Source organism: Pungitius pungitius, chromosome 20, assembly GCF_949316345.1.
Source record: "Pungitius pungitius chromosome 20, fPunPun2.1, whole genome shotgun sequence".
Taxonomy (NCBI): Eukaryota; Metazoa; Chordata; class Actinopteri; order Perciformes; family Gasterosteidae; genus Pungitius; species Pungitius pungitius.
The window spans coordinates 3,901,706-3,914,824 of record NC_084919.1 but is presented as its reverse complement, the minus strand read 5'-3'; the positions used below and the strand labels follow the sequence as shown (position 1 = coordinate 3,914,824).

Here is a 13,119-nt window from a genome sequence, read left to right as displayed (position 1 = left end):
AAATGGATAAAAATTAAAAAAAAATAATAATTTCAATTTATTTAACACCAGAAGTTGCAGAATGCTGCTGAGGATTTGCAAAGCAGTGTGGCAGATGTGCTCGGGGCATTCAAGCCTCTCATCGAACGGCTTGAACCACTGGCCACAGATGTCATCCAATCAGAGACCAGACAGCTGTCACGTGAAGTCCTGCTGCTTATAGAGGCCATGTCAGCAAAAAAGAAAAGTCTTCAGGTGAGGAAATGAGTCAAAATATCACCTTCATTCTACAACAAGAGTAGAAATATTAGTTTTGGTTTGTAGTTTCCGTTGCAGTTCAAGTATTGATGAAAGATCACATGTACAGTGAAATATAAAAGCTGTCCTGTTGACATCTAATTTGTCAAGTGTACAATGAATGGACAACAATTTGCTGTTATTCAATACAAGGCTGTTGCTTCATGAAACTTTGTGGTCCAGATTTGTATCACCGTCACTACATGTCTGTGTGCAGGAAGATATGGAGCAACAGGAGCTATTTCGTTCTCTACTGGAGGCCCTTGAAAAGCAGGCGCAGAGCACACGACCTTTGACCAGGTTCCACAACACAGACTCAATTAAGGTTGTTTTTTTTATTGGCCGTAAATCAACTTTATTGTACAATACTTAGTCTAAAAGTTTGGAGATTTGTAAAGACTAAATTGCTTCAGCATTGGCTTCACTTTTCTGACTTTTTGCCCCTACTTTTGAATGGAGAGGCACACAGGGAACTGTAAGTGTGTTAATCTTTATCTTTGTCTCTTTGTTGGAAAGCGGGCTCTCTCGGAGCTCAGTGATCTGTTTCCATCACTGGTTGACGTCAGGGAGATGAGTTGTTATGTGATTCTCACCAACCACGAGACAGAGAGATTGCACATGCTCAGCAGGCAATGGGTGGAAAGCATGACTCACGCATCTGACATCAACAGGTGAGAGTTTGGTTAAGAAAATTATATAAAATCACAAGGACGTGGAGTGTAATAATCTGTCGTTAAACAGGATATGTAATGACTAACGACTTCATTTTCTGATGCAGTATCTTGGATGTGAGTCCATTTTGAAAGTAGCTTCTCATTGAAGTCCAATTGTCCTCGACTGTTTCCCCAGAGAGCTGCAGGCTGAGCGTCAGTGTTGTCAGAGCTTCCAGGAGAAGTGCAAGAGCCTGGACGCTATCCAGAAGAAGATTGAGGAAGAATCAATGTTTACGAAATTTCAAAGCATCTCAAGCCTCAGAGAGATGATGACTGCTCATAAGGTCTTCAATTCTCTACATTTCTTTCACTTCAGACAAAATTGATTAGATTTATATCTGACCAGGAATAAAGGGTGGAAATAATGGACTTCAAGGTGCTTCAAGTTATTTGCATCTTGGCACGAAGAAATGTCAATTAATTTAAATTCAATTGACAGTCTTAAAGCAAATCTAACTTGATGTCAAATGTTGTTGATAATGGCTTTCTCTGCCCTGTATCTCTGTATATTTTAGTCTTAACTCTAAATCAACACTCATCTGTATTCTGCCCTGATGTCGTTAGATAACAAGTAATATTTTGTTATTAAGGCTTGAGTGGCTAAATTAATGAGTAACTAACAGCACAAAGGCATATTTTGCTTTCAGTCTAAATGGGTTAATGCATATCTACGATTAGGCAAACTGCATGTTAATTACTTCACAAAGGTGTAATTTCCCTCTTTCTCACACCATCAGAGGCTTGAAGCTGAAATAATAATTGGAAATCAGCTTGTGCACGGTCTTCTCTGTCATGCACTGGACTCCATGGAAACCGAGAGAGGAGAGAAAAGGTTAGTGAGGGAAAAGTCTAGGAAGCCACAATTTCCCATCATTCATGACTGCTTTCAGGGCTAAAGGAACTAAATATATTCCCAGAGGATGATACTGCAGCATTCCTCAGTTCCTCGGTTTGGATTGGTCAGTTTCACTCTTAACCGCAGGTGTTTTGCACCAAATTGGCACCCGCAATTCTGAGTTATTACATAGTTGGATAAGCGCGCTGTGAGGAAGCTGTACTTTAAATGTGAGTTGTGGTGCCTTCCCCCCCCTCCCACTCGCCCTCATTTTACCATCAAGGCTCAGAATTAGATAAGACCCCCTTTTGAAGTTCAACAAGCAATGAATCTGATAAAGGAACCATGTGACCTTTTCTGTAGGAAGGAGAAGCTTTGAGCTGACAACAGTGGTTTATATGTAAGGCAATAGGTGACCACATAAAAGTTCAACTCTTCTCAGTCACATTATAGATATAAAGTTGCCACTTTTTGGATTAATACAAAGGTTTACATTGTCAATAATGTTAAAGAGTTAAGGAGGAAACAGCACCATTATTTAAGTACTATCCAGGTCTCGGGGACGTGATGGAGATAAACTCTAAGGCGATGTATATATTGTCTTGAATTCTTCTCAAACCTGTCGTGTTATAAAGTAACTAGAAGAGGCAATCATTGGCTTTATGCCGCTGACACAACGTAATGCAGTGTGTGCAGCTGTTTCCTGTCCTGAAACATTCACGTGTCTCTTTCACCAAAGCGTCCTTAAATCATTGCTCTTAGATGTTTCTTTTTTTGAAGGAGTAAAAGGAAAGTTTCTTCTCATGCCTCGGCTGGGATTGCTACTGAAGGTTCTCTTAAAATTCTGATGATTTTGTGTGGTTTTGTAACTTTTCTTCTAGCGTTTTATGTGTTGATTTATTTCCTACAAGGAAAGCATATTAAGTCTACTTTCCATTCCAGTAGGCAGCGCTGAGATTTTCCACTTATCAGACCAACAGACCTTAACATTCGCAATTAGATTTTCTTCAAAATATAAAATAAATGGAACCTCTTCTCCTTCATAGCTCTGAGCTCATGGCACAGGTGAGCCGAGTGAGGGAGAGGTGGTTCCACTCGTTGGCCTTGGCCGGACAGCTCAGGTCCTCGACTAAGGAACAACTGGGCTATTGGAGAGTCTACCAACGGGGCTCGAGGCGTCTGTGCAGGCTGTTGAGGGAAGGTGACCCTCTGCTGTCCTCTGCTGGACCCGCTGTGTTCGCCGTGCATCAGCTTCCACGCTGCTCGGAGCATGACCAGGTCAGTAGAGAATGTACGGTCGGCCTCTTTAAATGACGACCAACAGTTGTACTCCAACGTGGAAGAGTCGTAGAATTGCGCAAAATGAAACGCTTGAATGAGTTAAAAATCTCCCCACGTTCCCTTTCCAAGTGCGTTAGAGACGCTCTGGGTCTGCACTCCAGCCTGTACGCCCGGACGCTGAGGGCCGGCAGACAATTATGTGAAACCATGGCCGAGTCAGAGTGTCAGAGCCAACTGCAGTCAGAGCTTCAGGCCCTACAGGATGCCTGGGAACGGACCACCTCACTGCTGGACAGGAGGAGAGACAGGGCCGGCGCAGCTGTTCAGGTAACAACCATATCTCCGTTAAATAGCAACACTCCTCTACTGTTTTGTGTCAACACTTAGCAGTGACATGTTGTAGATATCAAGCAGGTTAAAAAAAAAATAGAGAAAAAGAATAGCGTGCGTTATAGTATTAACAGAGTAGGAGGGGGCAGCTTTACGTGACCCATATCCAGGATCTGATCCTACCCCAACACACACACACACACACACACACACACACACAAAATCTGGTGTGTTGCCCTGGCACAGACTTCCAGCCAAGAGGGATCAAAGAGAAGCTCAAATCTTTCCATGATCCACATCCCGAGATATCTGAGTGTCCATCCCTTTCATTCCTTCACAGTACAGGGCAGGACTCTTATATCATACAAGCATCATTCATAGATATGTGTAATAGACATACTACATAATCTTAAAATATTAATATTGTCTCATTTACTTTGATATTTTAGTAGAATGATTTTTTTCTTCTGACTCCCAAGCTGTTGAATAAGTCTATCCAGGTCAGGAGAGGTCAGGGACAGTTGTTTTAACCCCTTCAGGCTCAACAGGATCCTCCCAAGGGAAAGGAAAGCTCTCTCAGCAACATGACAAAGATCACACCGAGAGCAGCATTAACGCACAAAGTAGAACTGACGAGCAAAAGACCAACTTGCTCATCAAAATGCTCAAGTAAAATAAAGGATTTGAAGGAGCAGAAGCAAACTATTTAGAGCTCTCCCTCTCCTCTCTCTGCTGCCGTATGTTAAGAAGTGGACCGAGTGTCAGGACACGATGACCAGCATCACGTCTGAGCTGGAGGAGCTGAAGATCCGGCTGAAACAGCCGCTGCCCGAGGAACTGCAGGACTGTAAGGGCAGGAAACATATTCAGGTAATAAACATAATCATTCACAATGCGGTACTTCCATCACTTGCTCATAATGGAAGGAAGCAATTTAACCTCAATTTTTTTTAATGAAATGACTGACTTTTTTTTTTACCATTATCAACCAGGCACTGAATATGGAACACTGACACAGAAATTATGCATTTATTTTTGGCACATTGGTGGCTCTGTGTCTCCTTGCTAAACTAGGGACACGCATTTGTTGAATTATAGTAGAGGGCCAGCATTACCAAATAATAAGAGAACTCCATTGATGAATATCGATTTTATTCTACCAATTTTGAAATCACGGTAGTTCAAAGCGGTATTGTTTTCGGTGTTGGATCCGACTGACTAGTTTTTCTGGTGTATCTGAAATCCTGACTACGTCCCTGTGGTGATAATATAATCCTGCACCACTGCAGCCGATCATTTAGCGGGACACACAAACTGTCATGTAATCCCCAAATGAATTCTCAATATCCATGTCGGAATCTGCAGAAGAAACAGCCCCTGATTGTGACTGACAGCATTCACCGCGTCACCTGATTAAAACAACCGGCACAATGGAGGATTTTGCAAACAAAAATAACAAAATGTGTATTTAGCACGATGAAAAGCAATGATCATCATCATCGTAATATGTGTGAAGTTAAAGCATAAGCAGACACACTCGTTCTGATAAATCAGCAGCATCAATCTGTCAGCTTGTCTGCACACTGGCCGAAGTTCCCCCAACCCTCAACTCCATCAGCAGCCACCCCCATCACACCAGAGCCCCTCTGAGGTTAGCCCCCCCAGCCCCCTTTTATTTAACACCCCCATGCTTTCACTCCCCTCCCCCTTTCTGTCCCCTCCCCCCCGTCCTGTCCACAGCCCTTTAATCTGAACGGTCAGAGCGAGAAAGAGAAATAGAAGTGTGTCCACGCAGTTTGTGCACGGCTGTGTGACTGACTGGGTGAGTGTGTGTGTGTGTGTTATGCAGGAGACAGACCTCTTGCTGCAGCATTTCACTGGGGGATTTCGGGAATTGGCCACCATGAAGACGGACATGTCCCAGTACGTAGCGGCCGGTGACTCGGCTCTGCTGGAGCAGCAGCTGGAGCAACTCCACAGTCAATGGGAAGAGCTGTGCACGAAGGTGAGAACCGACCAAAAAAAAAAAAGAGGAGAGACGAGAGAACATGTGGGAGGTGGCAGATGGTGCAGGTGGAGAGGAACGTTTTGGGAAAGGAGTGGGAGAGAAGGGAGGGAAAAGTTTCTACCCTCAGTGTCTTGGCACTGACCAGCAGCACAAAGCCTTTGCACCACTGGGGCTGAACACACACACACACACACACACACACACTTGCATATACACACGCTCATTTGTTTGAGAAAAGAGTAACGTGTGCCGGTTCTTGGAGGGAAAATGACAAGACTACTTGGAACCTTTTCTTCACATTTGTACTCCAAAAGTGCAAGAATAAAGTTATGTGTTAATGCTAGATGAGTGTTGTATGGGTCAGTTCTGTATTTGGTCACCTTTAAGTCAAACAGAGCCCTTTTCTGCTTTTATTACCATGTGAAAAGCAGAGCCGGATGCCGCTGACAGCTTTTCAGGTCGTAATCAGCTCCTTGCTCGGACGGACTGCTCACGGAACAACAGAAACAGGCCGCTCATTCTCTAAATGCATTATTTGTGAAAGCTGCTCTACCGTAAAGGCACGGGCTCAAAATCCTACAGTTAAGCCGCTTGGCTTTAACACAACCGCGCACTTTGTTCTTGAAAAAACCAACGGCATGCAGACTTCCTTTATTAGGGTTGTTGGATCATTGCAGCTATGCTAATCGGGTCCCCTCTCAGAACCGGCTGCGTCCACCTGCTCCTGGCACGAGTTATCCACACATGTAGCCCTCAAGTGTTCAAGTACCCACTCTTCCTGGATACTTCATTATCAAATGTCCCAAAACCAACCGTGTGCATAAAACACATCATTGTTTTGAAAACCATTGAATGTATTTAAGGAAAACCCTACTAGTTACTTTGTCTCGAATTAAAAAACCCACAAGTTTTACATATCACAGTACTTACTCATGGCAATAAGTAAAAAGACAATTTTATTTGAGGAAGCACAAATATTTTTTTTCTGTTTGATTAAACACACAACGTTTCATCCGTGACTCGGCCGGGGGGCATGAAGCTGAGCCTCATGCGTCTCCTCTGCATAGTTAACAGGTTGCAGGTGGGGGAAGCCACTGGAATGGGTCCGCTGAGCAGATGGCCTGCCTGGGCTAAAAGGATTCAGGGGGCAGGCTCTTTTGTTCCCGGGGGAAGCCCAAAGTCCTCACGGGGTGACGGCCGCTCACAAAGCTCCTTCAATCCTCCAGAGTCCGAGCAGCGCTGGTGCATTGTAACTAAAGCACGGCCCGTTTAAATGAAATAAATGCCAATGAGCAGTAAAAATATAGCTGATTTAAACATGCCTCAAGGGTCCCGCTAAGCCCTTTAACCTCCAGAAGATCATCAGCCCCCCCCCCCCCCCCCCTCGGCTATGTGATGGGGTGTTCTCATGGCATTAAGCTGTCATTAGGGAAAATGGACCTCGTTAATTTGATCAAACGGACAGAGTCCCTCAGGATTTCAGTGTACTGATTCAGATGGAGATTAAATAGAAAAACGTTAATATTCTGTTCAGTTCAGTTTTTTTATTCAGTGCCATGTAATCTATTGGGTTAAACAGTTATCCTTCTTTAGTGCTTTACCATGTTACGCGTCCCTTTACACCACGCTGTGATGTACAAAGCGTACGATGGTGCAGACTGGCTCATTAGTGTTGCCGGCGTACATGACAGATTCGTGGTTTGTTTTGACGCTGTAACTCCAGTTTAGTGCTTTGTGTGCTCAATACACCATAATTGGTCGTATGGTGCATAGATAATAAAGATATGAAACCAATAGGTATCTGCTGTTGGTGATGCACAGCTTCAGTTCCCATGCACTCTGTAACCTGTAGGCGAAGGATCAATAGATGAACCTTTTTATTGATCTATTTCAAACTGCTACTGGCACCAGTTTTAAAGTAAAGTATTTGACTTTACCACCACTCTTCCTCTAGGTATCCTCGCGCAGACGGGAGATTGCGGACCGACTCAATGCCTGGACCATCTTCAACGACAAGAACAAAGAGTTCTGTGATTGGCTGACTCAGATGGAGAACAAGGTGTGCCACAGCGGCGAGCTGAGCATCGAGGAAATGGTGGAAAAACTTAAGAAGGTACAAGATGTTAGGATTCGGAATATCTTTTCTTTCCCAAACACACTGAAGAACAGGCGTTTCCATGCGTGTTCAGCTGCTCACACTCGACCCGGGGTGACAAGTATTCTCAACGGAATTTGGATGAAATTGGATTCTTCCCGATATGTTGCAGCATTATAGTTGTATGATGTACATTATAACGTTTTGAAACAGAACACTGCCTGACTCTTCATAAATATGTACAGACTGTAAGTTAAGCCCCATAAATACCACATTCATTATTTCCCACAATTAACCCACGTGAATAGGTTAAAATGCATACATGAGCAACATGAATTATGCTGTTCATAACAGATGGTGACCTGGAATGTTATGGCTGCACTTTCCTTTTGTTCATTCACAACCTTTTGTCCTTTCAGTGGCTGAAAGCCTTTTGTGTCTCATGGTGAAGCTCATCCTCTCACCAAGATAATAATTGGTTTGAACACTGCAGGATTAATGTTTTCACTTGTTAGATGAGATGAGTGGCACTTCCTTTTGATAACTGACTGATGCGGGGCATGGTACCAGGTATTTGGAGAGGTTGAATGAAGGGGATTCTGAGCAGGGAAGGAGTATTAATACCAAATCCCTCTTTGAAATTGAACTGAAATGCCTATTTTTTTATTTTGCTGGTAATTTGAAGCTGTTCTTTAATCAACAATATTATTCACAGTCAGAACTGTGATGCTTACCCATCATCATTTGGTCTCCTTTAGAAAAGCTGATTAGCCAAATTAATATCTTGATAAAAGATTAATGTGTTGAACACGATAACACTCCATATTAAGTCAGCCCACTGCAGAACACAAATAAATACAACAATCCAAAGAGTTTTATCCTAAATCCAACCTGCCAAGTATAGGCACAGTTTGTGGGGGGTTTTCCTTCTTCTTTTATAAAGCAGCACACTGTTGTGCACATGTTTCCACAGGACTGCATGGAGGAAATTAACTTGTTCAGTGAGAATAAAAGCCACCTGAAGCAGCTGGGCGAGCAGCTGTTGTCAGCCAGTGACGAGGCCAAGCGGACGCAGGTCCACGGCTCGCTGCAGGAGGTCAACCAGCGGTGGCACAACCATTTCCACCAGATTGAAGCCAGGTGAGAACAGCTACATCTATCAGAGGATCTGAGAGCAAGGGCTTAGTACCCCTTTACATTTTTACTAACAATTAATGGAAGGGTTTTAGGTTAAAAACCTGTTTTTTTCATCACCCCATTATTAGCCTTCTGCACAGGGCGCTCTAATGCACATCCATCCACCTGCTGTTGTTAGTCGTGCTGTGCAGCTGTCAGGAATACATGGCTTCCAATGTACAGACTGTAAGTTAAGCCCCCCCCCGTGGTGGTGAACTGTCACGGCCCCCCGACCCCTCCCCTCCGACAGATGGACAGTCCTGAGCTGGAGAGACAGACCTGCACATACAAGCTACTGTGCTTACGTCTCAGACAGGACCATATGTCCCCTCTGACTGCCCCCCCCCCCCCCCCCCCCCCCCCCCCACACACACACACACTTTTTGTAGTCTCAGAGTGGGACACCATGAGGGTGGGTGGGTTAGTGTCGGGGGGGCGATGGGGGGGAGGGGCTGGGTCTGTCGGTATGCATTAAGCGAGGCTTCATGAAACCACGCAGCCGAGATGTTAAATACTGAAATGCTGAATTCCTGATCCTGAATGTGCCTGGTATTTTCATGGAAAGGTGCTTAATAAAATTAGGATAAAATAAGAAGCTTGACAATTTTCACAGAGAAATATATATTATAATAATATATTATATTTTCTCTGTGGTCTTTATGACTTTGATTCCGCTGCTAGCAAAGACTGACTTGATGCAATGCAATATTAGTTATATATAATCATAGTCTCATTATAATTCATTATGTAAATGTTAAATGACAGAATTCAATAACCGCCAAAGAAGCACATGTCCAGTAAGGTGAAAAGAATCCAAGTAACTTAGGAGATACGGTTGGAGTTAACAGAGAACTCTTAACTTACCCTCCGGCCCTTTCTGCTCCGTTCATTCTCCTCTTGTCCCCTTTTTCCTCCGAGAGGACCCCTGACCGGGTTCTGTGTCTTTGTTGGGCCTCGGCATGAGGCTGCTGGTTTTTGTTAGGCTGTCAGGGGTAGAGCGGGGGCTGAAAGAGAGACAGAGACAATTTATTTGACAGGGATGGTTGTATCTGCAGAGGGGAAGAGTGCTTTCAGGACACAATTTACACCGACTCTATTATGTCTTCATTACATGGCAATAAACATAAAGACACACAAACTGCACACACAAACTGACCAAATTGTGCGTTGCTGCTGAACTGTAGTTAGAGCTGGTTACATAAACACTCGTTAAACAATATACATCATTTTAAAGGGTTTTACTTTTTGTTTTTTTTATTTTTATTTTTCATTTAGCAAAACAAACCAAAGTGCATTATTGTTTGACGTTGTCTACAAGTGGTTGAATAAGAACTGTTTCTGTTAAACAGTCATACGTGTTATCAACATGGTAAAATAACCTTTTCCAAGACTATCTCTGAACTCTCTTCACAGATTTATTTTATCTATATTTTAATTTTAATCTGATATCTAAAAAAAGCTACTTGGGGATGTACGAAAAATGTCCAGACTAAAGGTGACTTCATTTCTTATGGATCTGGATCTTATGAGTACATATCCATGCAGACTCTCACTGCACAATCCAAATGTCCCGCATCCGTTGGGACGCTTTCAGGGGTTCTTTGGCCTGCTGGTTCTGGTGCCACTCACAGCTGCTTTAGTTGCTTCATATTAAGGTGGAGAGGCTCCATCCTACTGGACCTCGGCAGGAGGAGGAGGAGGAGGAGGAGGATGGAACGGGTACATTCAATGAAACTCCCAAGTAGGACACACTTCAGGCTTTTAAAGCTTCAGAAGAGTGCTCTCGTTGTCCCGAGCGTTGCTATAACACCAGTGTGTGCGTGCGTGCGTGCGTGCGTGCGTGCGTGCGCGTGTGTGTGTGTGTGCGTGTGTGTTCATGACGGTGTCAGTTACTATGGAGCGTTTTGAAGTTGTGGGCCTACTATAAGAAACAAGAATCTCATACAAAGAGAAGAGACTCGCTTTGTACCAGATTTGGCTACAGGCTCTTTTGTTGTTTTAATTAGCCGTGTGTTCAAGAGGTTCAGTGCTGTAAATTGTTTTTATTCACTCTAATCTTTGCTCACTAATGTTTTCTGATATCAGGCAAATTCATTTTGCGCCTTTTTCTCTAGATTATTTTGTGAAAGCAGCTCTACCGTAAAGGCAGGGGCTCAGATTCCTACAGTTAAGTCGCTTGGCTTTAACACAACCGTGCACTTTGTTCATGAGAAACGGTCGTGATCACATTTCAGTTATTTTGATAAAAACCCCTGTGAACCGATTAAAATGTCACAGGATGAGTCAGTGAGAGATGAACTACCACATGATTTTTCCAACACTCTTAATGGCTGATTTATGGATGACCTTCCAAAATTGAAAGAAAAAAAAATAGTTAATAAAGCCGAGTGTGTCTGTTTTTGTGTGTGTGTGTGTTTAGGGTGAAGAAGCTGAAGGAGACTCTGGTAGCGGTTCAGCAGCTGGACAAGAACATGAGTAATCTCCGCTCGTGGCTTTCTCGCATCGAGGCCGAGCTGTCCAGACCCATCACCTACAGCGTCTGTCACCTCCAGGAGATCCAGAGGCGGCTGGTGGAGCAGCAGGTACACGCACACACGTCCTCCAATGGTTCACACTGAGGGTGGAGCTTCGGCTTTCAGCTAAAATTCCCGTTTTAAGTTACCGCGTTTTTTTCTTTTGCAGATTTTTCTTTAGTCGTCTTTTTTTTATTGCGTTTTCATTCTTCTTGCATTTAGTTTTTTCTGCCTCACTGACCCCCCCGCCCCCCCACACTTACTCTTTGTCTCTCTTCACGATTAATAATTGATTTCTTTGTCTAATTTCGGGAGTGGGCTCCATCCGTACGTCCGTTGACTGGTGTTCGGTCCGATGCCATGTGTGGCTCGGTGTGCGTCCATGTGCAGGAGCTGCAGAGGGACATGGAGCAGCATACGGAGGGCGTCGTGTCGGTGCTCAGCCTGTGCGACGTCCTGCTGCGGGACGGAGATGCTGCTGGCCGCATGGAGGCGGAGAGTCGCTCGCTGCAGGAAACCAGCAACAGTCTGGACCAGCGCTGGAGGGCCGTCTGTGCCATAGCTCTGGACAGGAGGCTCAGGTAGGAACTCGCACACACACACACACACACACACACAAGCTTTTCCATTGGTCTGATCACGGCAACCACAATTCACACCAGTTTTTTCATGCAAACAATAACTAGTCGATTTACTTCCTTTGGAATCAAATGCATTAATAAATAAGGTGAAAGAGTTTGATGAGGAACTTTTATCCAAAGATCCCGTTAATGTGCGTCATAGAATAACTCTTAACTCCAGTACGATGTGCCGCCGTAGGATCGAGGAGACCTGGAGGCTCTGGTCCAAGTTCCTCGATGACTACTCGCGGTTCGAGGATTGGCTGAAGACGGCGGAGCGCACCGCGGCCAATCCCAACTCGGCAGACGTCCTCTACACGGTCGCCAAGGAGGAGCTCAAGAAGTTTGAGGTCAGTTGTGACGCCGGCAAACAAATCGGGCTTGAAGTAACATTTATTGTCTCACAGGGAAATATCCTCATTGTTGTTGGATTCTGAATTGGTGAACATGTTTTTTTTTCTCAGTGTTTTTTCAGTTCTCTTTCTCTCAAGACTTTATAACCCAGTTTTCTTTTAGCAGCAAGGAAATAAAGAACAAAAAACACTATAATTTTTGTTAATCGCTTTATTTTTTTAATTGGTTAATAGTTTGTTTGTTCTTTATTAAAAATGAGAAATGTCTTCGTTATGGTTACCAAGAGTTGACCCATTTCTCATATTTGGTACCAAAACTACTTCCTGTTACCCTGCGACTAGTTCATCCCATCTTGCCCTGTTCGTTTTTTTTTAGGCTTTCCAAAGGCAGGTTCATGAGCGGTTGACCCAGTTGGAACTGGTCAATAACCAGTACCGCCGCCTGGCCAGGGAGAACCGCACTGACCGAGCCAGCCAGCTCAAGGCCATGGTCCATGAAGGCAACCGGCGCTGGGACAACCTGCACCGCAGAGTGTCAGCCATCCTGCGCAGACTCAAGGTACGGCACATGGCGCCCAGCGCGACCCGGAGATGTTTAGTGGTTTACCTTTCACTTTATTATGCGTCGTCTACTCCCAAACCTTTTCTCTCAGCATTTCACCGGCCAGAGGGAGGAGTTTGAAGGCACCAGGGAGAGCATGCTGGTGTGGCTGACCGAGCTGGACCTGCAGCTCACCAACGTGGAACACTTTTCAGAGAGCGACGTCCATCACAAGATCCAACAGCTCAATGTGAGGACACTGCTGGAACACAGAAAGACACCTTTTTCTTTTTTTTTGTAGGGACCGCACAAGGCTCAAACTACAAGTCACGCTCAATCTTTGGAAAGTGGTCTGAGCAGAGCTGTTTTTTGTTTATC

The 13,119-nt window shown here is 44.3% G+C and overlaps 1 protein-coding gene across 9 annotated transcripts in view; it reads left to right on the top strand.

Annotated features, from left to right (window-relative positions):
• Positions 1-13,119, top strand: part of LOC119194988 (nesprin-2-like) — a 63,081-nt gene that overhangs the window by 44,590 nt on the left and 5,372 nt on the right. For all 9 annotated transcript variants that reach the window (XM_062559653.1, XM_062559655.1, XM_062559654.1 and 6 more), the window contains 16 exons: positions 52-234; positions 494-601; positions 793-947; positions 1,126-1,273; positions 1,727-1,821; positions 2,871-3,102; positions 3,235-3,432; positions 4,183-4,305; positions 5,285-5,440; positions 7,398-7,556; positions 8,512-8,678; positions 11,134-11,296; positions 11,618-11,808; positions 12,047-12,197; positions 12,577-12,759; positions 12,854-12,991. In XM_062559653.1, the coding sequence (XP_062415637.1) occupies positions 52-234; positions 494-601; positions 793-947; positions 1,126-1,273; positions 1,727-1,821; positions 2,871-3,102; positions 3,235-3,432; positions 4,183-4,305; positions 5,285-5,440; positions 7,398-7,556; positions 8,512-8,678; positions 11,134-11,296; positions 11,618-11,808; positions 12,047-12,197; positions 12,577-12,759; positions 12,854-12,991 (2,550 nt within the window). The remainder of the gene's footprint in view (positions 1-51; positions 235-493; positions 602-792; positions 948-1,125; positions 1,274-1,726; positions 1,822-2,870; positions 3,103-3,234; positions 3,433-4,182; positions 4,306-5,284; positions 5,441-7,397; positions 7,557-8,511; positions 8,679-11,133; positions 11,297-11,617; positions 11,809-12,046; positions 12,198-12,576; positions 12,760-12,853; positions 12,992-13,119) is intronic.